The sequence below is a fragment of the Acartia tonsa genome, chromosome 11 (genome assembly GCF_053477335.1).
Source record: "Acartia tonsa isolate MP-2025a chromosome 11, ASM5347733v1, whole genome shotgun sequence".
Lineage (NCBI taxonomy): Eukaryota > Metazoa > Arthropoda > Copepoda > Calanoida > Acartiidae > Acartia > Acartia tonsa.
Genome location: NC_137270.1, coordinates 24339408 through 24362200, shown reverse-complemented (window position 1 = coordinate 24362200; position 22793 = coordinate 24339408). Strand labels below are relative to the sequence as shown.

At 32.8% G+C, this 22793-nt stretch overlaps 1 protein-coding gene across 1 annotated transcript; it reads right to left on the bottom strand.

Moving 5' to 3' along the window:
• Positions 1–91: 91 nt before the first annotated feature.
• On the bottom strand, positions 92–15394 carry LOC145332555 (aquaporin-3-like). Its single transcript, XM_080177561.1, has 13 exons — positions 15280–15394; positions 14298–14326; positions 11949–12060; positions 11302–11364; positions 10997–11087; positions 10421–10493; positions 7561–7623; positions 6335–6377; positions 4296–4362; positions 3646–3728; positions 2211–2277; positions 1536–1595; positions 92–1125 (listed from the first exon to the last, which is right to left on the bottom strand). The coding sequence occupies exons 3-13, from the start codon at positions 11962–11964 to the stop codon at positions 951–953; spliced, it is 801 nt and encodes a 266-aa protein (XP_080033687.1). The 5' UTR covers positions 11965–12060; positions 14298–14326; positions 15280–15394; the 3' UTR covers positions 92–950.
• Between the last annotated feature and the right edge of the window lie 7399 nt (positions 15395–22793).

Below are 22793 nucleotides of genomic sequence, written 5' to 3'. Positions count from 1 at the left end.
CTTACATGCTTGAAAATGCATTGAAAATCTTATTCATGATAGGAATTGGCAATAAAACTAATGCTATAATAGTAATAAAAAAAGTCTTCAGTAAAGTATAAAAATATATTTATATAATTTAACATTGTATAGAGCATTATAAATTTTGGTAACGTGGTTATAAAATAATTTCATATAAATTATATATCATTTAGGGTATTATTGGTTATAATACACCCACATTTAGCGATTGCGACCTAAAACTTAATGTAAAAACTTAACTGAAGGATGGCTTCACTCTAATTTCAAATAATTTTTTTAATCTTGAAGAATTTTATTATCAAAAAAATAAACAATTTGGCAGCAGGGCAGCCCTTTTATTTTTCGATGCTTTCCCACTAAATGCCGGTGGAACACTGATAACCTTTTCCCACCTTATTGTCGAAATAAATTGAACATAATAGGCGGATTGGGTTTCCTGTGCCTAAACCTTGCTAGGGTCCCTAAAATCAAGGCCTTTACCTTTTCTGCCCTAACCCTGCGGTAAAAATAACCTAACCTTACCAGATCTACAGTATGAAACAACCAAACGATAAAAAATATCCACAACCCCGCCCTCTCTTCTTAATTTTAATTTATATAAGCAAATAAGGTGGTCCTCATCAGGGTATTTGAACCAACATCAGAACTCGCCCCAGCTTGACCTAACCTAAGCCAATTTAATGAGTAGAATCCCGTGTGGGCCAAACTAGTCATTCAAGAAAATTCAATATTTTCCAGTATGGCTTCGAAACCAATTAATATCCGCTGGCTTAGAACCGGTTCTAAGGCACACTGAAAAATCATGTATCGTATTTTATCCAGATTTCTCCTAATATTAAAATGAACAAAACTGGTCTTAATCTTATAATTGTTCATTTTTATATCCGCGGAAAGCTGTTTAAAATACAATGCGATAAATAATTATTACATTAATAAATAGTTGCAATTTTATGGCACAACTTCCCATCAAAATGCTTTGACTTCTCGATATCCGTGACGAAGGCCATGTTGTAGTGTGCCTGGCTGGCCAAGTCGTCCAGGTCCGGGTTCTGGTGCCAGGTACCTGCTTCACCAGGACAGGATGGCCGCCCATCATGTGTGTATCTTAAAATCCACAATTATATTTGTCAATATTTTGTACATTTTTGAAAAGAAAATGATTCAGTCCGAACGTCCATCTGTCTGTCTGGAATTAATTCTCTATTAAATAACTTGCGGCTATACCACCACTTTAAATTTTAGTTGTAAAGAAAAAGTATGATATTCTTTAATTGAGAGGAGGAATTTTTTTTCTTGGGAGTGTGTTGGTACCCTTCCTTGAAATAGCTTAAAACCTTCTCAGGACCTCTAAGAAGCTTCACCGTAGAACCTTATTGGTTTAGTGGTTAGCGAGATCCATTGGTACATATACACAGACAGACACAGATCCTGTTACTTTTATAAAAGAATTTTGAAATGGCATATTTTGAGATGGTACTAAAATAACAAAATATTGTGCAGTATTTATGTATAACCTGGTGGTGAGGGGTAGTTCCAAGTTGGCCAGCTCGTCCTCTGGATCCTGGTTTTCAAACCTGTACGAAATATATGGAAATATGACTGCGGATACGTAATTATAAACGAAGGATCTTCTTATAGGTCATGTGAAGTTTTATAATTTCCTTAAAAAAATTACCCTCCCAACAAAATTTGTTTCTCTTTTTCTTTATAAACTTAAATAGAAAGGGGGGGGGAGGTTGCAAAGCCCGTAGTAAAAACGTAGGATTAATTCTCTTTCTGGACTTAGATATGAGATAAAAGATAAATGAGCGACTGGTTTTTTAAAGGTTTATTTTGGTCATGCTTTTTTTATAGAAGATTTAATTTGATGAAAATGTTTGTTTATGTTGTGGTTATATCACTAAGCGTTGATCGCTAAGTGGAATTTAAAGTTGGTATAGACAGACAATGGCTGATAAATTGATTTATATCCTTTATGATGATTCACAAAATTAACCCTTTTTTAGATTACATTTGTGGTCATAACTTTAAGACACTCAACTTAATGAATTCACAAATCAAAATTCAATAAAAGTTGTTAAGCCAACGAATAAGAAAATGTTATTATGAAAATTTAAAGACTAGTGTAATAAACAGTCCATTGTCCCCTCCATCCCTGAAGTTAAAGAGAATTGTTACTAAAACCTTACCTTTTAATAAAATATTTGTATACAAGGTAAGAGGTTACACCACCAGCGTATGGAACTGTTATTGGTACTAGAAAATTATAAAGGTTTATCCAGGGTTCGGAAGCCGCGCCTCAGCCGCGCATAAGCCTCAGTTTTAAACCTGCTTGTGAGCAGAAAAAGAAATCTTTGAAAGAAGGATTGTCTACTTAAGAGACAGTTTTATACATCCAGCTAAATTTTATAGTGATAAAATGACGATTTCACTGAGGCTTACACGCGGCTTCCGATCCCTGGTATCAATGAATTTGAATATTATATATTCTAAGTATTTATAAATATAGTTGCAGATTTTCAGGGATTTTACGGGATACGAGACTGAAAAATAAATTGATGTTTATGTTATATTATTAAAAACTATTTTTTTATGATAAAATCACCAGTAAAAAATTTGGACCTTGTTTGTTACAAGATTTTTTTGCTAAAGAATGAGACAACTTATATATTAAACTTTGGGAACCAGTATAAAATATTTTCTTTTGTCCCCTATCACTGGGAATAGGCAGTACTTATTATATCAATAAAAACTATACTATTTAGCAGGACTCGGCAGCCGCGTGTCAGCCGCCTATAAGCCTTGTGGAAATCAACCTTTACAATTTTACAAGTCTAAACCTGACCCAAATATGGCAATTGAGTGCTGCCATTTCTATGACTAGTAAAAGGGATTTTAAAATGACATTTTATGTCTAATGAAAATATTAAAAGATTTCCATTGCATTGCTCATAAAAGAAGTTTTGAAATTAAACTATGTAGCCTAGAAACAAAATTATAAGCTTATTTTCTTAGGTTGCCAGTAACTAAATATATTTTTACAATAAAAATAACCATTTTTATTAGCAAAAGCATTAAAATAAGTTTAACTAGCATTGTATCGAGAGTACTGTAGTATTTCCAGCCAATCACAAGGCTGAATCTTCTCAACAACTAATCACAGCTGAGCTTATGTTAGTTAATTTTTTTCCCATTATGATTTTCCCCTCACAAATGCAAAGTTGAAATATATTTTTTTTCAGAGATTTTGACTATGAAAAGTGGTGTATTCATTGTTAAAATTGAATCAGTTACAGGCAACCTAAGTTTCTGATGAAGATAAGCTTTTAATTTTGTATCTTGGCGACGTAATTTGATATTGAAATTTTTATCATTAGCAATGGAAAACTTTCAAAATTTTCATATACCTCAATTCCATTTTGAAATGCATAGAATTTTTGTTATTGAAACTGAAAGCTTCAAATTTTTGATATTGGGCTAACTTGTTGTATTCTTTTAGCATCTAAAGCGATGTATTTCTTGCAGGCTTTCTTTAAGAAATAGAGCCCACTGCTGGGACTTTATTGCAGGAAGTGTTACAAATAAGTATATACTTAAAAAGCCATGGAAGTAAAGTAAAAGTACCTATCCAGAAGTAACCACCCTTGGTGAATGGATCCCAGTCCTGCTCCCACTTCTCCAAACTATCCCAAAGAGTAGCAACAACCCTGAAAATTATCGGTACACAGAAATTAATCAAGTATAAAAATATTTGTTCAAAAACAAACCCTCAATTTGACTGTCATGAAAAGTTTATAAAAAGTTAGAAAATTGTATACTGGATAATCTTGAGAAAGGGGAACCTTCATTAAAATAATCAGTAATCTATCTTCAATATCATGAGTGATAATATAAAGATAAAAGCTTCATTAAAGCAGTCGAACTGTTATTGTGATAAATACTTAATTATGCTTTCTAATAATGTGAATGTTGTCAAGAAAAATCATTTATCATAGCTTAAATACCAGCTGATTAAATATAATATTTCCTATAGCGTTACTGACGAAGAGACAGAGTGAATTAAAGATTAAATTAGCTATTAATAACTGGGCTTAGTACCAAAATCAATTTCTATACTTTTCAAATAATAATAAGGCGGGATTGTTCTAACACTATTATTATTTGCTAATTTAGAGAGTATGTATCTAGATCTTATATATTTATGTTAAAAATTGGGAGTTTCTGTGAAGTAAAAGTTGTCGCAAATATAGGTATTAAATTATAAAAAGACTAACCTGGGTGAAAAGTCCAAAGCAGGATTCATACTTGCCCCAGCGTTTCGTCCCACCGCCAACCCAATTGCTGAACAAATAAGAGCGTGTCATACTATTGCCTTATCCCCTAGCCTCCAATGGCGCCGTACCAACATCTATTGTGAATGGACCACAATTTACCATGAATCTAAAGGGATAAGACAAAAACCGATAAATTGATGTATGTCCCCAATGATACACAAAATTACCGCTTCTGTAGAATAAAATTAGTGGTTGAAACGGTTGAACACTCAACTTAATGAAGCAACCCATCAAAGTCCCCAAGGTTGTAAAGCCAACGAATAAGAAAACTTTATTACAAAACTTTGGGGACTTGTGTACTTTATAGCCCATTGTATATATATATCAGATTCTTTTTAAAAGCCAAGCTTTTCTATTAGGGTCGGTCCGCCCGTCACCGACGGATAGCTTTTTTCGTTAATGTAGGCATGTTAGAATTGTTCTATCGATTTCAAAATTTGCATGATGATTCCTTTAGTAGTTAGGTACGATTTAAAAAGCGTAGCAACTCTATAATAATTACCAGAATGTCCGTACGTCCATTTTAAACATGTTAATTTTTACTTTTTTAACAACTAATTTTTATGCGATCTAATCATCCAATTGATTTGATTTTTGGTATATTGATTCCTGGGACAATAAAATATAATGTTTAAGCGAAGCAACTCTATAATCAAGTCCTAAAAATGTAAGTATGTCCATAAAAATTATCCTGTATCAAGCAGTTCTTTCAGGGATAAGGGATGGGAAACGTAGGAAAATATTATTTCAGGCCTATTTCAAGCCTAGGCCTAATAAACCAGTTTTGGGATGGCGCAGTGGTTCGTCCTAGACGCTAATGAACAAGCTGTGTGTGTGTGTAGATAAAGTATAGAATAAAATTCAGGTAGCTAGTTTAAAGTAAAAAACATAACTTTTTATAAACCTATATATTAAAGGCTTTTGTTAAAATGAAGTTTTTTCTCTCCCAAAATTTTTTTTATCTTTTACTTTGGTCATTTGAACTTTCAGAAAGATATCGTTGGGTTTCCCTCAGACAGATTTTAGTTTGTATTATTTGCATTTTTATTAATGATTGAAAAAATTTTATTCGCTAATTAAAATTCAAAATAAATAAATAAATATGCACTTGGGTAACATTCTATCAAGTTCTTTGAATACTATAATGTAATGATATATCTGTACTGTGTTGTATTGTACAAATATTAGGGTTAAATGTGTTGTATCAATTCCGTATTAAATTTTTAAAATTCAAAATACAACATCTAATTTATAAACTAACAAATGAAAATTCGTAGCTACCTTCTTTCCAAAAAAAATAATCCCGTTATTTTTGTTTTTTCTATATGGCCCTTTTTTAATGTTTAACTCTAAGCAGATTTAATAATTAAACCAATGTGATCTAACACCATTTATATTTATTTTTTCATAGCAGACAAATCATTATTTTTTTCTAGAATTGTCTGCTTCTAAAATTTCCGCCAATTGGTGATTGGTTGGTACAAAACAGGCCGATACTTATTGGTTTAGAGCGATAGCTACTTGGGAACGTCCGCCAGTTTGATAGGAATTTGTAATAGTTGCAATATCCCTTTAGAATCTAGGCCGGGACCTAATTAATGGCCAGGTTTCCTATCCCTTATCCCTGAGTTCTTTCAACAAATTTACTTACAATTTTGCTTCAACTCTTATACGTTTATATTCAGATTATTCAGTTCTGACACTATACAAGTGTTAATGTCCGTTTGTCCTACCGTTTCAGTGATTCGCTTTTTTGGTTGTTGTAATCCTTGTTATTATTTTGGGGGGTTAAATTCGACTATCTATGTTTTTGGTTAGGGGGGGGAAGGTTATCCTCCCCCCAAATATCTATTGACCTTCCCAGGACCTATGAGGAGCTACACTGTAAAGGAGAACAGTAACGGTTCAGCGGTTCGTGATATCCTTCGACATACAGAGATCATGTTACTTGTATATATAAGTATATTTATTGATAATACCTGCAACAGAAAGACCAACCAGAAGACCTGCAGGAGTGTGACCCTAGAAATTGAGAAATAGTTTAAAATAGACTAGCCTCCCAATCAAAAGGACGTCCAGGCTTTTTTTTTTGGGGGGGGGGGGGTTGGAAGGTAAAATAAACCTTGGGGGGGGGGGGTGTATAATTCATTTTTAGACGGGGGGGGGGGGGGGGGTGTGATTAAATTGCGCACCAAATTTATTTACTTAATTTTTTGTGGGGTTTTCAAGAACCAGCAATATCATTATCCATTAACAGATAACAGATATTTGTAATTATAGAGTAGCTCCGCTGTTAAAAAAATCAATCAAGATTATAATAGTTAATTCTCGCATCGTATTATAAACGGCTTTCCGCGAATATAGAATGTACAAATATGAGATTAAAACTAGTTTTTTTAGCCCGAGGTGCCGAAGGCATCGGCTAAAAAACTGGTTTTAATTTTATGATTGTACATTTTTATATTCGTAGAAAGCTGGAGATAATACGATGCTAGACATAGTTTTTTTTGTATGAATGAGAACCGGTTCCTATCCACCGGATTCGAATGAATACGAGAAAGCGAATTCTACATTTTCTATTCTAGCCTAGAAGTTTCTTAGCCTTTACATAGTAAAGTAAATTATCGCGTGTACTATAGGCAGCTTTCCGCGGATATAAAATGTACAATTATAAGATTAAACCCAGTTTTTTTAGCCCCGAGATGCCGAAGGCACAGGCTAAAAAACTGGGTTTAATCTTACGCTTGTACATTTTTTATATTCGTAGAAAACTGGTTATAATACGATGCTGGACATAGATTTTTCGTATAGATGAGAACCAATTCTAATCCACTGGATATTAATCGGTTTCGAATAAATACGAGAAAAGTAAATTACCGCATCATATAATAGACAGCTTTCCGCGGATATCAGATTAAAGATTAAAGATCTTGGAAAGAAAGCGAAGTAGCGAATTTCGTCGCCTTTTACTGTAGCTTTTCACCTATTACCTAACATTAACATTAACATAACCTAAAATAACATATTAAAGCTACTGTGAAAATACGACAAAACCCGCTACTTTGTTTTCGTTTCATGATCTAAGGTTAATTCTATGATTTGTATTTACATATTCGTGGGAAATTGTCTGTAATACGATGCAATACATGATTTTTAATCCAGCGGATATTAAACGGTTTGGAAGCCGTACTAGAAATTTTGCTACCTGATCGTCTACAGATTGAATGCAGGATAAAAGCAAGAAAGTTGCCAGAAACTGATCAAATATCTAAATAACAACAATTGAATAAAAGCAGAAGAAGTAAATAGTGCTAATAAAAATGACGTCTTGCAATACAAATGACTAATGATAGGCCAGTTTATATCTTACCATTGGTCAATTACAATGTACAATACTGGCTTATTATTGGTCATATTGAAAACAAGTATACTAACAAACATTAGCCAAAGATAGGCAATGAAATCCACCCCTATTTTCAATTATTTAAAAAATAAGTGGCGGGGAGTTATCAGTCCTCAACCGAAAATTTTTTGAAGAGAATTTATTATATTTATTTGTAAAACATCATAAATTATAGAAAAGCCTTATGTTTAAAACAATTCTATTTGAAATTGCTATAAATGATATTTGTGTGGCGTAAAACTAATTTTGTTCTGTAACTAAAGGGAAGTGGAGAAGAAGGGGGTGTAAAGCTTGTAATAAAAAAACATTAACAAGCCCTTTTAACTCACAAGTGGGAGCATAAAACGCTGACATTTGTCAGTGTTTCTGTAACAATGTGGGTTTTTATTGATATTGGATAGGGTTGTTAGCCCTAAGCCCTATATTGCGGCGATGTAAAGCGTTCATTTGCCCATCAGACAACCAACCCTTTGATTGCACAACCTTTGTCTAAGAAGTCTTACTGTGCATGGTAGTGGGTTGCGCCTGTTTTGGGCATTCCCCCTACTCTAACTATTTATGTCGCGCACCTGACATAGCAGCAGTAGGAACTATTTTAACGCCTTTAGTTATGACACGGTGTCGAACTGAAATTCGAACCTATCACCTTCCCGACGACGAGCGGATGCGCTACGAGTTGAGCCACGGTCGCGGGTTTAAAGCTGGTAATAAGGAGGGGAAAAAGTATATTTTCGTTTAGAATTGTTTGTCAGAATCTATTTCCCTGGTCCATGTGATTACGCAATGTCTCTATGTAAGTAGGTCAAAGTCAAGAATTTGCAGGAAAACAAGGATGACAACATCCATAAAAGCGAAGCACTGAAACGGTAGGACAAACGGACATTAACACTTGTATAGTGTAAGAACTGAATAATCATAATATAAATGTATAAGAGTCGAAGCAAAATTGTAAGTAAATTTGTTGAAAAACTGCTTGCTCCAGGATAATGTTTATGGACATACTTACATTTTTAGGACTTGATTATAGAGTTGCTTCGCTTACAATATTGTACTTTGTTGTCCAAGGAATCAGTTTACCAAAAATCAGATCAATCAGATAATTAGATCATATAAATTTATTGTTAAAAAAAATTTAAAAATCAACATGTTTAAAATGGACGTACTGACATTCTATTAATGATTATAGAATTGCTAAGCTTTCTAAATCGTACCTAACTACTACAGGAATCACCATGCAAAGTTTGAAATCGATAGGACAATTCTAACATCCCTAAACTAACGAAAAAAACTTTCCAGACGGACGGATGTACGGACAGACGGACGAACGGACGTACGGTACGACCCTAATTATAAAAAAGCTTCGCTTTTAAAAACACACAGACAGAAAAAAATGTGACGGGCAGTTGAAATCTAAATAAATGTACAGTACACGTTTTAACAAAGAGAATTAATTTCAAAAGAAAGGGGAAAAATCATTAAAAATTTTAACACATGTTCTTTACATGAAACAATTTAACTGTATACCAAATTCATATTGGTATTTGGGAATCCTCACAAAAAATCTTTTATCTTGAATAGTATCCAAGAAAAATCACATTGCAGACTGACGGACGATATACAGACAAGGTAAATTACAGAATAGCTTCGCTACCATTATATAGATAACTAGCGGCTACACCCCCCTTGAAGTTTCGGCACCCTTGTAGGAAGAAAAAACAGTAAGCCATACAGTGTCACCCACTTGTCTGGATTATTTCGTATTGATTTCTCTTAGGAGAGTGGTGGTACCAACCCCAAAAATTGGAGTGAGGACAAAACCGTGACAGTTAAAAAATAACAGAAATATAACTATGTAGGATTTTTTTTGTAGAAATACATGGCCGCAGCGCTCGGCCCCCTTGCCCATAACCTAACCTAACCTAACTACTGTAAAAAAAATATTAGAAATTTGAAAAAAATCTACCAACCCCTTTTTGTAAAATCCACGAAATTCTAAACTATAAATAAGTTAATGTACATTAAACATTTAAACATATAGGTTAAGTTAGGTTAGGTTATAGGCAAGGGGGCCGAGCGCCCGCGGCTAGGCAGGCCAGGGGGCCGAGCTCTGCGGCCATGACCTTCTAGCATTAAGATTTTTTTTATTATAGATTTTTTTGCAATGTCGCGGTTTTGTCACTGTCGCGGTTTTGTCCCTGTCGCGGTTTTGTTTGTCGCGGTTTTGTCCCCACTCCCAAAAATTGATATACACCTTCATCGGACCTTTGACAGGCTTCACTGTAAGGAAAAAACATATCGGGTCAGCGGATTGCGGGATCCTCGGTACAAAGAGACACACACACAGACAGACAGACAGAGATTCTCATACTTTATCATGAAGAGGATTCTTGGGTTGAAATGAATCAATAGCTTTTAATTAGGGTTAGGCCGGCTATCCGGTTTGGCCGGATATATAGCCATTATAATATATGGCCGGATACCGGATATTTTTTTGGCCGGACACCGGAAATCCGGCTGATTTCTAATGCCGTATATCCTGAAATTCGCTGGATATCGTGTCATTTTCAATATCTGGCGGGATACCGGATGTCCGGCATTAGAAACAGCCGGATATCCGGTATCCGACCCAACCCTACTTCTAATACTAAGGATTTAAAGTTACCTGATGGACTATACTATCAGATAGGTCTGGAAAGCTAGCCACCATTTCTGGACCTACGTCTCCTATATTTTCTCTAAAATTCAATTATGACTTTTGAATATTGTTCCATATAATCATTAAAATATAAATCAAAATAAATAGTATTAATTTTTTAAAAATCTAAGTGAATTTATCTGTGGTATGCTTATTGTTTTCTTTTTTGCAGTGGTACTTTCCCTCAAAGTTCCTATCAAACATTACCCTTGCTCTGATTTTGGAAAATAATGGGAAGGTAGTTTTCTTTCTATGCCTAACCCTTGCAGTGGACCCTAACCCTGCGGGGCCTATACCTGTGGTGTTATAAGGACAAAGCCCAAATTGTGTCAAAAATGATTCAAGTGACATAATAAAAATGAGGGATTGTCCATATCTTTTTTTTTAAAGGTTTTTTCCCACTTCTCCTCTCATGTCCCTCATTTTCTTAAGTCATATGGATCATTTTTGATACAATTTCAACACAATTTGGACTTTGTCGTTAAAAGCTACAAAGTTCACAAAATAACTCCCCTTATCTTAATTTAATTTAACAATTCTAACCTGAAATTTAAAAGAATAAAAGCAGCCCCCAAAGCTGCTCCCAAAAACTGAGCCACAAAATAGGTTGGCAATTGGATCCAGGGCAGTTTTCCTATAAATGTACAATAACAAAAGATTAATTTAATTTTCTAGTATGGCTTCGAAACCGATTAATATCCGCTGGGATAAAACTTGTCCTCAGCCTTACTAAAAAAATATGTATAGTAACGTATAACAGACAATTTTCCACGAATAATAAAATAAAAATCTATTAATAAATAGCCACTTTTAGTAACTATTTTTTAGTTGAAAAATAATATTTAGACCTGCAACAGCCATTGTAAAGGAAACTGCTGGATTGGTCTGAGCTCCACTAGCTTTTCCAGTAACTAATATAGATATAGAAAATTATGTAAACAAGTTTTTAAGATAATCATGTGTTTCTTTCGGCATCTACTGAGTCTGTTGTGCCAAAATTAAACAAAGGTTTTAAATTCAAATAACTCAGATGGTGCTACCTTACTAATTTTTCTAACAAGGATTGCAACGTCCATAAGCAGCGAATCAATTTTAGAATACGAACAGCAAAGCAAAATGTCTTTTTTAGAGCATTACCGATAGACCAAGGGACATTACAGAGTAGACGATAATTGGCCAGCAAAGTTTTCACAAAAAGTCAGCCCTCTATATAGAATGGCAATCAAATAGATCTAAGTTTTCAAATATAAATCATATGATCGTCACATATCCTTACCGATAGACTGGCGGACAAAGTAAGTTACGAATTGGATGCTTAATCTTATTGGTATAAAAAATTATACAAAAATTCACTTTTTCCCAATACTGTTTTTTGGCGGACGCAGGGATAGTTGCAATATTCCTTTCGAATCTAGGCCAGGTTTCCTATCTCTTATCATTGGACGGACGGCCTTTTCGATTTAAAGAGTAGCTTCGCTACAAATAATAATCATACCTAAAATTCCCATCATAACAGCTAATCCGCTGGCTAGACATGCTGGAAAATGAGCAGCTGAAGCCGTTAGTTCACCCCTCTCAACGGCTATGGCCAAAGATACAACTGCGCCCTTAATATTTATTTGATATTTATAATATTATTGTTATAAAAATGGATAAAAAGGTTGTGAAAAAAATGCGTGAATGTTATGACAGGGGAAAAATTATCGTAAATTTAAGTTGCTAACTTGGACATCGTTTATTGATCAGAGGTGGATTCTTAAAAAACTTTTGTGATGCTATCTAAAAAGATTTGTGAAAATTACTCCAAAATCGCATAAAAAATCTACAAAAATTAGATAAATCATAAAAGGGTTATTGGCATAAGATTTTGTTATGTTTTTGTAGATTTTTAAAGCGATTTTGGAGGATTTTTCATAAAAAATTTTAGTTTACAATCTTTTCAGTGTTGATTTTTGTTTGTTCCACCGTTTTATTTCAGAGCTTCGCTTTTACGGAAGTTGTCATTCTTGTTCTGATTAATATTTCATAATATTCCAAGCAAGAACTTTGCTAAAAAGTTCTACTATCAGAGTTTAGAAACAAAACAAGGATGGCAAAATTCAAAGTTGACGAAGCTTTACATATTAGTTACAAGGAATGACTAAAACCTGTAATCAGAAAAAAATATAAGGCATGGGGTTGTATTTGGTCGGCATTATTCAATTGATAGGAATAAAAGATTTTCTGGGTATAGTCCCTTTCGTGGCAATGCTCCTTAAGGGGCGATTCTTCGTATTTTTCACAGTAGCTTTTCTCCTATTTCTAGCCCTAACACTGCGGGAGCTCTAACCCTGCGGGGCAATCACCTTACCCAATATAACCTAACCTAACCTAAAATAACCTATTAAAAGCCATTTGAAAATACGACGAATCTCTCCTTAAAGCGTTGTCAAAACGGCTTCAAATCCGACTTATATCCACTGCACTGTAATAGAACTGGTTCTCAGCCATGCCAAGAAATCTTGTATAACATCGTACTACAGACAATTTTCCAAAAAATATTAAAATAAAGTAAATACCAGTTGTTGGCCGGGGCATTCGGGCTAACAAAACAAGTTTTTTTCTTTATTATTTTTATTTTAATATCCGCGGAAAGCTGTATTTAATGCGTACTTTTCTATGGCATGCCAATAATGGCCAATTTAATTTATCAATAACCCAAAAAAACCAATGTAATTGTTTCAGGAGGGTTTGGAATAGTTATTTCTCGCGTCGTATTATAAACGGCTTTCCGCGGATATAGAATGTACAATTATAAGATTAAAACTAGTTGTTTTTAGCCCCGAGGTGCCGAAGGCACCGGCTACATTTTTATATTCGTAGAAAGCTGGATATAATACGATGCTAGACATAGTTTTTTCGTATGGATGAGAACCGGTTCCTATCTACCGGATTTGAATGAATACGAGAAAATCAATTATAAACACGTTCTGTCATTCGTTTACGTGAAAACTTATGGACCGTGCAAAAAAAAACATAGTTTAAATTCAACCAATAAACATGATCTATTTGTTGTTTATTATAATATGTAGGGGGGGGGGTGTTCTTTTATTTGTTCGTCAATTATCCCTATAGATCCCTTTAGATATTGAATAAAATAGACATAAACTAAAAAGTAGCCTACTGAATGGATTGTAAAGAATTTTTGCTGAAATATAAGTTTTTAATTCTGATTATATAATATGATAATTCTGAAAAAGTTTGTGTCACATCTTACATATAAAGAGAGAGATATTTTACATTATGATCTTTAAGTTTTTTTATGCAAAATTACGAGAATGTAAAAAATTTTCATTCAAAGTTTTATTTCAACCCTGTTAAAATTTTGTGCTTTCTCTCAATGTGCCTTGTTGAGCATAGAATCCCCCCTTCCTTATTTAAAAAAAATGAAAATAAGGTGTGGGGGGGGGGAGAAGATTGGAGTAGTTTTTCGTTATTTCTTTATTGCTTTAGGTGAGGTTAGGTTATGTTATGTTGCATGCTTGGTAGCCCCGCTGTGATTAGGCATAGTATAAAAACTACACCCCCCCTTTATTTTCAATTTGTTTTAAAATAATGGAGGGGGGTTCTATGCTTAACAAGGTAATTTGAGGAAACAATCCGAATTTTAACAGTGTTGAAATATAATTTTGAATAAAACTAAATATTTTATATTTTTTTCTAATCTCGTAATTTTGCAAAAGATTATAATGAAAGATATCTCTCTCTTTATTTGTATTACTAGCGGATGTGCCCCTAGCATTGAGGGGCTCTATATTTGAAGGAAAAATAGCATACCAATAATTTATAGGTAAAAATATCTTACCTTTGTGACAACGCACAGGATAAAAGTGCCTAAAAAGTAAAAATTGTTATCATCATATAAAAGTAACAGGATGTCTGTCTGTTTGTCTAACTGCTATTCCCAAATGGGTTTCCTAGACAGTGAAGCTTTTTATAGGTGCAAAGAAGGTTGATAACTATTTTAAGAGAGGGTACCCCGCCCTCCTAAGGGAAATCGCCTCTAAAAATATCCACAAATATTTAAGTGCACTTAAAATCTTCAATCATTAGAACTTTAATTTTCAAATCTTATTTATTATTGAAAAATGTTATATTTTGTTTCTTGTTTTACTATTTGTAGAAATCTTAAGAAATGACATAATAAATTGATAATATAGATTACCAATGATAATATACAACATAGCCCCTTCTTTTAAATATTTTTTTTTTATTGAATAATAGTTTGGAACTAACAAATGAAAAATAAATAAAAGTACCCAAAGATTTTAATCAATCCCTCACGACTATTTGTTTTGCCAAATCATTTTCCGATGAACTGAAATTTAATTTCCGAATGTGTACACAGTTTCCTTAGTGTTTCCTCATCCTATCTCAATATTTACTACTAGCTAAAAAACTTTAAACTCAAGGATGAGGAAACACCGAGCAAACTGTGTACACATTCGGAAATTAAATTTCAGTTCATCCTTTTTCCATATCCCACTTAAAGGAGAAGTATCTGATTTAGGAGGATCCAGGGAAGGAGGGGACATTGGACTGTATATTACACTGGTACCCAAAGCTTTCTAACCACTCTATCTTATCCATTGGTTAAAAAAGCTTGAATACTTAAATTTTCATCGGTTGGTTTAACGCTAGTAGTGTATAAACTTTTTACCCAATAAACTAATTTACAGAAAATGTAATTGTTTATCATGATAGGGGGTATATATCAATTTAACGGCCATTGTCTTATTCCGTGAGATCCCGGGAAATATTGCAAATCAATTACAGAAAGTTTTTACCTAATAATTCTGCCAAGAATTTCTTAGGCTGCCATAAACCTTTAAACCTGGGGCCCGATACTTAAATATTTTTTCCAGTTTTGCTTCGAAAACGATTAATATCAGGTGGATTAGAACCGGTTCTCAGCCATACTGAAAAATTATGTGTAGCATCCTATTATATCCAGATTTCTACGAATATAGAAATAATACGAATTTTAGCCCGTGTCTTCGGCATCTCGGGGCTAAAAACTGGTTTTAATCGTATAATTGTACATTTATATATCCGCGGAAAGCTGTTTATAATACGTTGCGTTGAATAACCATTAAACGTTTATTTTATTTTGATTTAAACAAGTATGACAACACACATAAAAGTGGTGATTTAAATTAGAGAATCGTCATACAAACTGAAACACTAGAGTCAACTATCTTTAAAAATTAAATTTAAAAAAAATTCTAGGATCTGTAGGTTTAAGGCCCCCAACAGGGTTTAGAAATGGTGAAAGCATCCCCAACCAACACCCCCCATTATGTCAATTTATTTTAAAAATGAAAGGGAGGGGATTGGGAAGTTCACTGCTATAAAGGCACTTTTCTAGGAGGGACCTGTTATAGATATGTTAATAATTGTAAAATAAAAGGATAATAAATATTTAAGGATTGGCCCCTGGATCTTTTCTTGAGCTCCAGATTGGGACTAAAGCCAATAGGAATCATCGAGGGGAAGGCTGTACGCTTCAAGTCAAACATTCTGAATTCATTTGTTTAGAGGTCTGAAATATTGGTAAAAGAATGTTTGTTTGCCTGTCTATCGAACTATAACTGACTAAGAGAACCTAATCCGTCTATTGAGATCTTAAGGGACAAACGTTTAGACATTGCAATAGACTAGTGGCTTCGACCTGCTATCAACCCTATTAGTTTTATTTGGTTTAATGGTTAGATTTTAACGTAAGGAAAATCTTGATATGAGTAGTAGGAATATGCTATGAAAAGCAAAGCCTACTTTTACGGCCGTTAGTGAGATCTTAAGCTTCAGACAGAGAGTGTTCTACTAGCGGCTACGCCCCTAGAATCATTTAAGGGCTCTTTGTAATTTTAGTTTTACATTGAAAAATTAAACAATTTTTTGAGAGGTCATTCTTTTCTAGAAGAGACCCTACCCCAAAGTAGTTATAAACCTTCCCAGAAACTATGAGAAACTAAGGACAACAATATCGGTTCAGCGGTTAGCAAGATTCTTCCGTACAGAAAGACATCATATTACTTTTATACAATACTAGCAGCTGCGAACCTTGCATCAAGAGGCTTTATGGGGCAAAATATAACCTAAAACCATCCCAAGTTTATATTTAAAAATATAATAGCCTGAAACCATTCAGGTTCTATTTGAAGGTTCCCTAAATTGGAGAACTCAGTCAGTTCAGTAATTATTGAAATCTTAGACAACAGACAAAAAAACCTTATTACTATATATTATAGGATACAATACATGATACTATACATGAATTCATAAACTGTACAACACCAAAACACAACTATTTGAAAAATAAAGTGAAAACAAAGAAAATGATGGAAAAAGAGAAAATGGAAAATACACCAGCTAGCTAGGAGACTTCAAAGAATCAATCCACTTTGCAAATTTTAACAAAACAGCAATTTTTCTTAATTTATTTTTACATTTAAAAAAAAGATTTATATAGTGCTTATGAAAAATGATGCCATACTGGCCTAACATTGGTCAATTAAAATGTATACTGGCCTGCAATTAGTAATTTAGTATGTGTATTGGCCTATCATTGGTCATTTGTATTGTATTACTTCATTTTACCATAGACACTCTAAGAGCTTCATTTTCAAAATATATATCATCTTAAATTTTTATCCATTAACAGATGATTCATGTATCTTTTTCTTAAGTAAAAACTAGTAAAAGACATTATTTTTTTTTGCTATTTTACAAATTATCTTGCTTTTTCAAAACTCTTTAACTTTGATTTAATTTATTACAAAGAGCAAAGCTTTCTATCAATTATCTTACACTTTACCATTGTTATTTAAAATATTACATATAACATTATTGTTTTTTTTTACATTTTCATACTTAGTGTAACAAGCGGTTTCCATTTTTTGTATCTGGACCACCCAAAAATGTATTGATAAAAACATAACTTTTGTTGCTTATTTCAGCTTAGTTTAGGTTCAAGAACCCTGCATGTATATCCCGTAAGGATAAGGCCCAACAGGGGTTAAAAAATAAAAAATATATGGCTTTTTAAAGACATTTAGAATTTTAAAATTTGTCTTCTAATTTACATGTTTTATTCATGTATGAAAAAATTTGCAAAGAAATTATCCCCCTCCAACATTATTTTATCTGTTGGCCCAAAGCCAGTTTTATTTCTCTTTCATTTTTAAGTTTGAAATAATCTCTTAGTGAAGACGAAAAAAGTCTCTCAATGACGTCATAAAAATGAGGGATGAGGGGAGGAGGAGTGGAAAAGAAAACCCCTAATAAAGAGATGGATAATACCTAGTTTCTATGACGTAACATGCTGATTTTTTGGAGGACTAATTAGTTCTGCTATAGTTATTTATCGCATCGTATCATAGACAGTTTTCTACGAATATCAAAATGAAAAGTATAAGATTACACCAGTTTTGTTAGCCTAGAGTGACCAAAGGCCCAAAATAACAAAATTGGTATTAATTTTATGATTTTTAGTGTAATATTCATGGAAAATTGTCTGTAATACGATGCTATACATAATTTTTCATTATGGTCAAAACCGGTTCTAATCAAGCAGATATTAATTGGTTTCGCAGCCACACTGGAAAAGTTTTAACTTGTTATTATGTCACTGGGTTCATTTCTTTTAGTTTTATTTGCTTAGAATAGTTATACTTAAAAACAACAAATATAAATTTAGAACGAAATTTCTCGTATTCATTCAAATCCGGTGGATAGGAACCGGTTCTCATCAATACGAAAAAACTATGTCTAGCATCGTATTATATCCAGCTTTCTACGAATATAAAAATGTACAATCATAAGATTAAAACCAGATTTTTTTAGCCCGTGCTTTCGGCATCTCGGGGCTAAAAAACTGCAGTTTTAATCTTATAATTGTACATTCTATATCCGCGGAAAGCTGTTTATAATACGATGCGAGAAATAACTATTAAAATTGTTTCTGTGATCTTAAGGGATAAGACAATGGATATAAACTGATGTACATGCCTTAATATATTTACAGTAGATCAAAATGATTGACGAAATTGTGATTTTATTATTGACAGCTTTCCGCGGATGTTAAAATATACATGATTCTTTAGTATGGTTGAGAACCGATTCTAATCCAGCCGATAATAATCAGTTTCGAAGCCACACTGGAAACGTTTGTACTCCTCTATCAAGATTTATTAACATTATCTAAACTTTTCTACTCAACGAATGAGAGAACGTGTCTAAAACTTTGGAAATCATTATAATATACGAATCAATGCCTTCACTCCCCCACCTTCCGTTAGTTTAAAAATTGATAGTGGACTAAATAATGCCATTTCTCGCGGTTGTACATGGTCATGCGTCATGTTGGAAGGGTGACGCAAATTTCAGATACCAAGTTCGCGATTTGAGAAAAAATATCTTTATATAATAGTAAATTAAATAATCTTGCAAGCATCACTTTTATATATTTTATAAAGAAAAATAGTAAATCGAATAGCGAAAATTGAGATCTGAAATTTGTGTCACCCTTCCAACATGACGCAAGACGGTGTACGACCGTGATAAATGGCATTATTTAGTCCACCATCTAAAAATTGCCCCTCAACTCCTAGGTTTGTCTAAAACTGGATTGGTAAAGCCAACAAAATTTGAACTAAAATGCGCGATTTTATCAAAAAAAAACTTTTGTTTAATTGTTGGAATACTTCAGAGAAAACAACAGGACTTTTTATTTCAAAGTATTTTCAAAAACTCTAATTTCATTAAAAACCTAATTTTGATTAAAAAGCATATTTCATGTTCTTTTTGCTCTTTCTCTTCAAAACAAGTTTCTTTTATATTCAATATTCTGTAGCTGGACCAAGTGTCTAAAAAAATCAGCCTTCTGACGTCATAAAAAACATCCATCTCTTTTTTAGGGACTTTCTTTCACACTTCTCCTCTCATTTCCCCCATGTTTATAACGTCAATTGGCTGTTTTTTGTGACGATTTGTCCAGCTACAATATTCTCCCTTTAACTAAGTGACTAATAGTTATTTCTCGCATCGTATTATAAACGGCTTTCCGCGGATATAGAATGTACCATTATAGTTTTAATCTTATGATTGTACATTTTTATATTCGTAGAAAGCTGGATATAATACGATGCTAGACATAGTTTTTTCGTATGGATGAGAACCGGTTCCTATCCACCGGATTCGAATGAATACGAGAAAAATTTTTATTGTGTTTTTGTATCACTTAAAATTTGATTCCTAGTATTGTATTTAATTTTCTGAAAACGCTGACATAACATTCCCTTTAAACTTGAAAAGCGTTAGCTGGCAGCGAAAGGGTCGAGTATTCTAAAGTAGCATTAAACCAAAGGATCTTAAGGGATAAGACAAGGGACGTCAATTTTTTTACCTCTCCAATGATAATAAACAAGGTAACCCCTTTTGCAGATTGAAATTATTGATTGAAACCTTTCGACACCAACCAGTACCTCAAGTTTCTAAGCTAACGAATAGATATTTATCGCATCGTTTTACAGACAGCTTTTTACGTATATCAAAATAGAAAATTTAAAGATTAAAACCAGTTTTGTTAGACCCGAGGGGCAGAAGGCCCGTGCTAATACTAACAAAATACGATTGCTATGATAATTTAGAAGTTCAATGAGAGTAATATGTCCCCTTTTTATGTCCTTTTATTTAATTTTGCAACAAATTTATGTATAATTTTCTTTAGAATTACAAATTAATGTTGAGCTTATTATGTTCTGAAGCTCTACAAGAGTTATGGGTCATTTGATTTTAGAGCCTCGCTTTTATTGATGTTGTCATCCTTGTTAATTTTATAATACATATCCCCCATTAAGACTTGTTTTCCTAGAACGAAGTTGCAGGTCAAATTTAAGAAATTAAAAAGTGGCAGTATTTTTAAAAATAAAAAATAATACCTAAATATGTGTCTTTGATTATGCATTACGCGTTTTTCTTTAGTAACAACTAAAAATGTTCGGCTTCTAGCCCTTATACAAAAGTAACAGGATGTTTGCCTGTGTAGCAAAAAATCTCGCAAATTGCTGGACCGATATGGTTTTCCTGTACAGTGAAGCTTCTTATAGGATCAGGGAAGGTCTCAAGTACCCGTTAGAGGCCTCTAGGGGCGTAGCCGCAAGATATTACAAAAATTAATATTTTTTACTTCCTTCATTTTTCCACATATAACATCAGAGATTATGTATAAGCAAAAAAATTATTATTCATTAGAAGAAATCTAAATGTTTTCTAAAAGTGTGCAGAAAAAGAAGAATTTTAAATAAGATATAAAAAAAAAGATAAAATTGAAATGAATAGAAAAGATTTTCTTGAAAAAATTACAAAAAAAAACTATAAGCTTACTTTATAGAATGGCTTAAACTTCTATAATTTATGATAAATGTACTTCTTTTATTGTTAATTTCTTTGCTGTTTTAGCAAAACACCAATATTTATTAATTGTTATAAGCCGTCTCGAATTTCATAATTATTTTGTTATTCTAGGGTAACATAATACACAATTAAATACTTCGTGCGACTTCAGTAGGACACATAGAGACAATTAGTAAAGAATAGTTCATAACTCTAAAATACTCGCATCCGTAGTGTAACACGTAGCGCTTTCGCGCATCACTGAAAATGTGGCGGGTTAAAATATTGGCCAAATCTGCTTATAACTAAATACTTTTAAAGTTGTATCAACTGCAACTATGCCAGATGCAGGACATAAATAGTAAGAGTTGGTTGAATGCCTTGTCACAAAACAGGTGAGAATATTTACCATATATACACAGTTAGGACTTCCAGATAAAGGTTTGGCAATCAAAGAGTTTGTTGTCATGGGACCTACTAAAAAGTCTGGCTTTACATTTTATTCAACCCTTCTCTAAGGGAACTAATTAATTAATCAGGTATAACTCTAAAATTATACTTTACTAGCTGAGGTGACCTGTGTAGATAAAGTTTAAAAGCTTAGTCTCCGAGAAGACTGTAAAATACTCTAAAAACACCTGTAAATGATCCAAAAGTAATTACAATATTTTCCACTTATATTTATTATTTTATTCAATATCTAGGTATATTTAACCCTTACAAGAGTAAATCATTTGACTTTAATTACAAAACATAGGCAAATTAATCATTAACAATATTTAAATATAACACATTCACCATTTCAAACAAACTAAAGACAAGATAATACGTTGGAAAAAACACGCATACCTTTCTATGTCCTCATTATTTTTTTGTAGTTTGACCTTACTCAAGGTTAAGAAAATGTCTTGTCTAAACTTAGGTGCTGTGATTCTGTAAATTAATTCCATTTAAAATAACTGAAAATTTGTATTTTTTTATGGGGTAATTTTGGCATAAAACTTGTTTTATTCTATAACTAAAGGGTAGTGGGTAGGTGAAAGAAGAAGAATCCTAGTCCCTGTTTAAACTGAAATGAAAAAATAAAACTGAAACCCCTAAATTTTTAATTAACTTGAATGGTTAAATTCTAACCCATTGCATATTCATAACCATTTTTTAGAAGTTTTTTTTGCATGTTTATGGGCAAAGGCATTAATAATTATACTAATGTTGCAGTTTAATATCTAAATATTTGATACAAAATAAAAAAGGAAGTGTGTAAGAGGATTTAATTATTCTCTTCAAGTCTGTAAATTACATGAATAATAGATTATTTGCTAAGAAAGTTGGGCCCAAGCAAACAGTCCTGGCCAATGATATAAACTTTGATACCAACACAATAACACATTCAGATAAATTACCATTGTTTAGTTCCATTAAATGTGTAGTAAAAAAAACCAATCGGAAAAAAAGAATTTTAACCAAAGTAGAATCTTGAAATTTTTTTTATTGGCAAAGTATATCTTTTTATCTTTTTTTTTGTTAGATAGTTTTAAAGGAAAAGTAACATTTTATGTAAAACACTAGAGAGGGAAAGGATTGAATAACTGTATCATCCCATAGCACTGTCCTTGTGCTATCTTTTAATTGGGTCATTAAAAATCAACCACTGGTGTAGTGTGCATTAGCTCAGCTAAGTAGCAGGAAATAATTTGGTAACAGATGAATAAGGTTATTGAAAAAGGAAGGGAGGTAGTTATCTGTACATAATATAGATCTGTTTGTAAGTTAGGTAATATTAGATTTAATTTAGATATCAGAAAACAAGAAAAATATCTTTTTACTATAGTTTAAGAATTTTCATTTAGAAGGTGCAGGTGGCAACTTAGAATAAAATAATAAAAAAAGGTTTCGGACCTTTGAA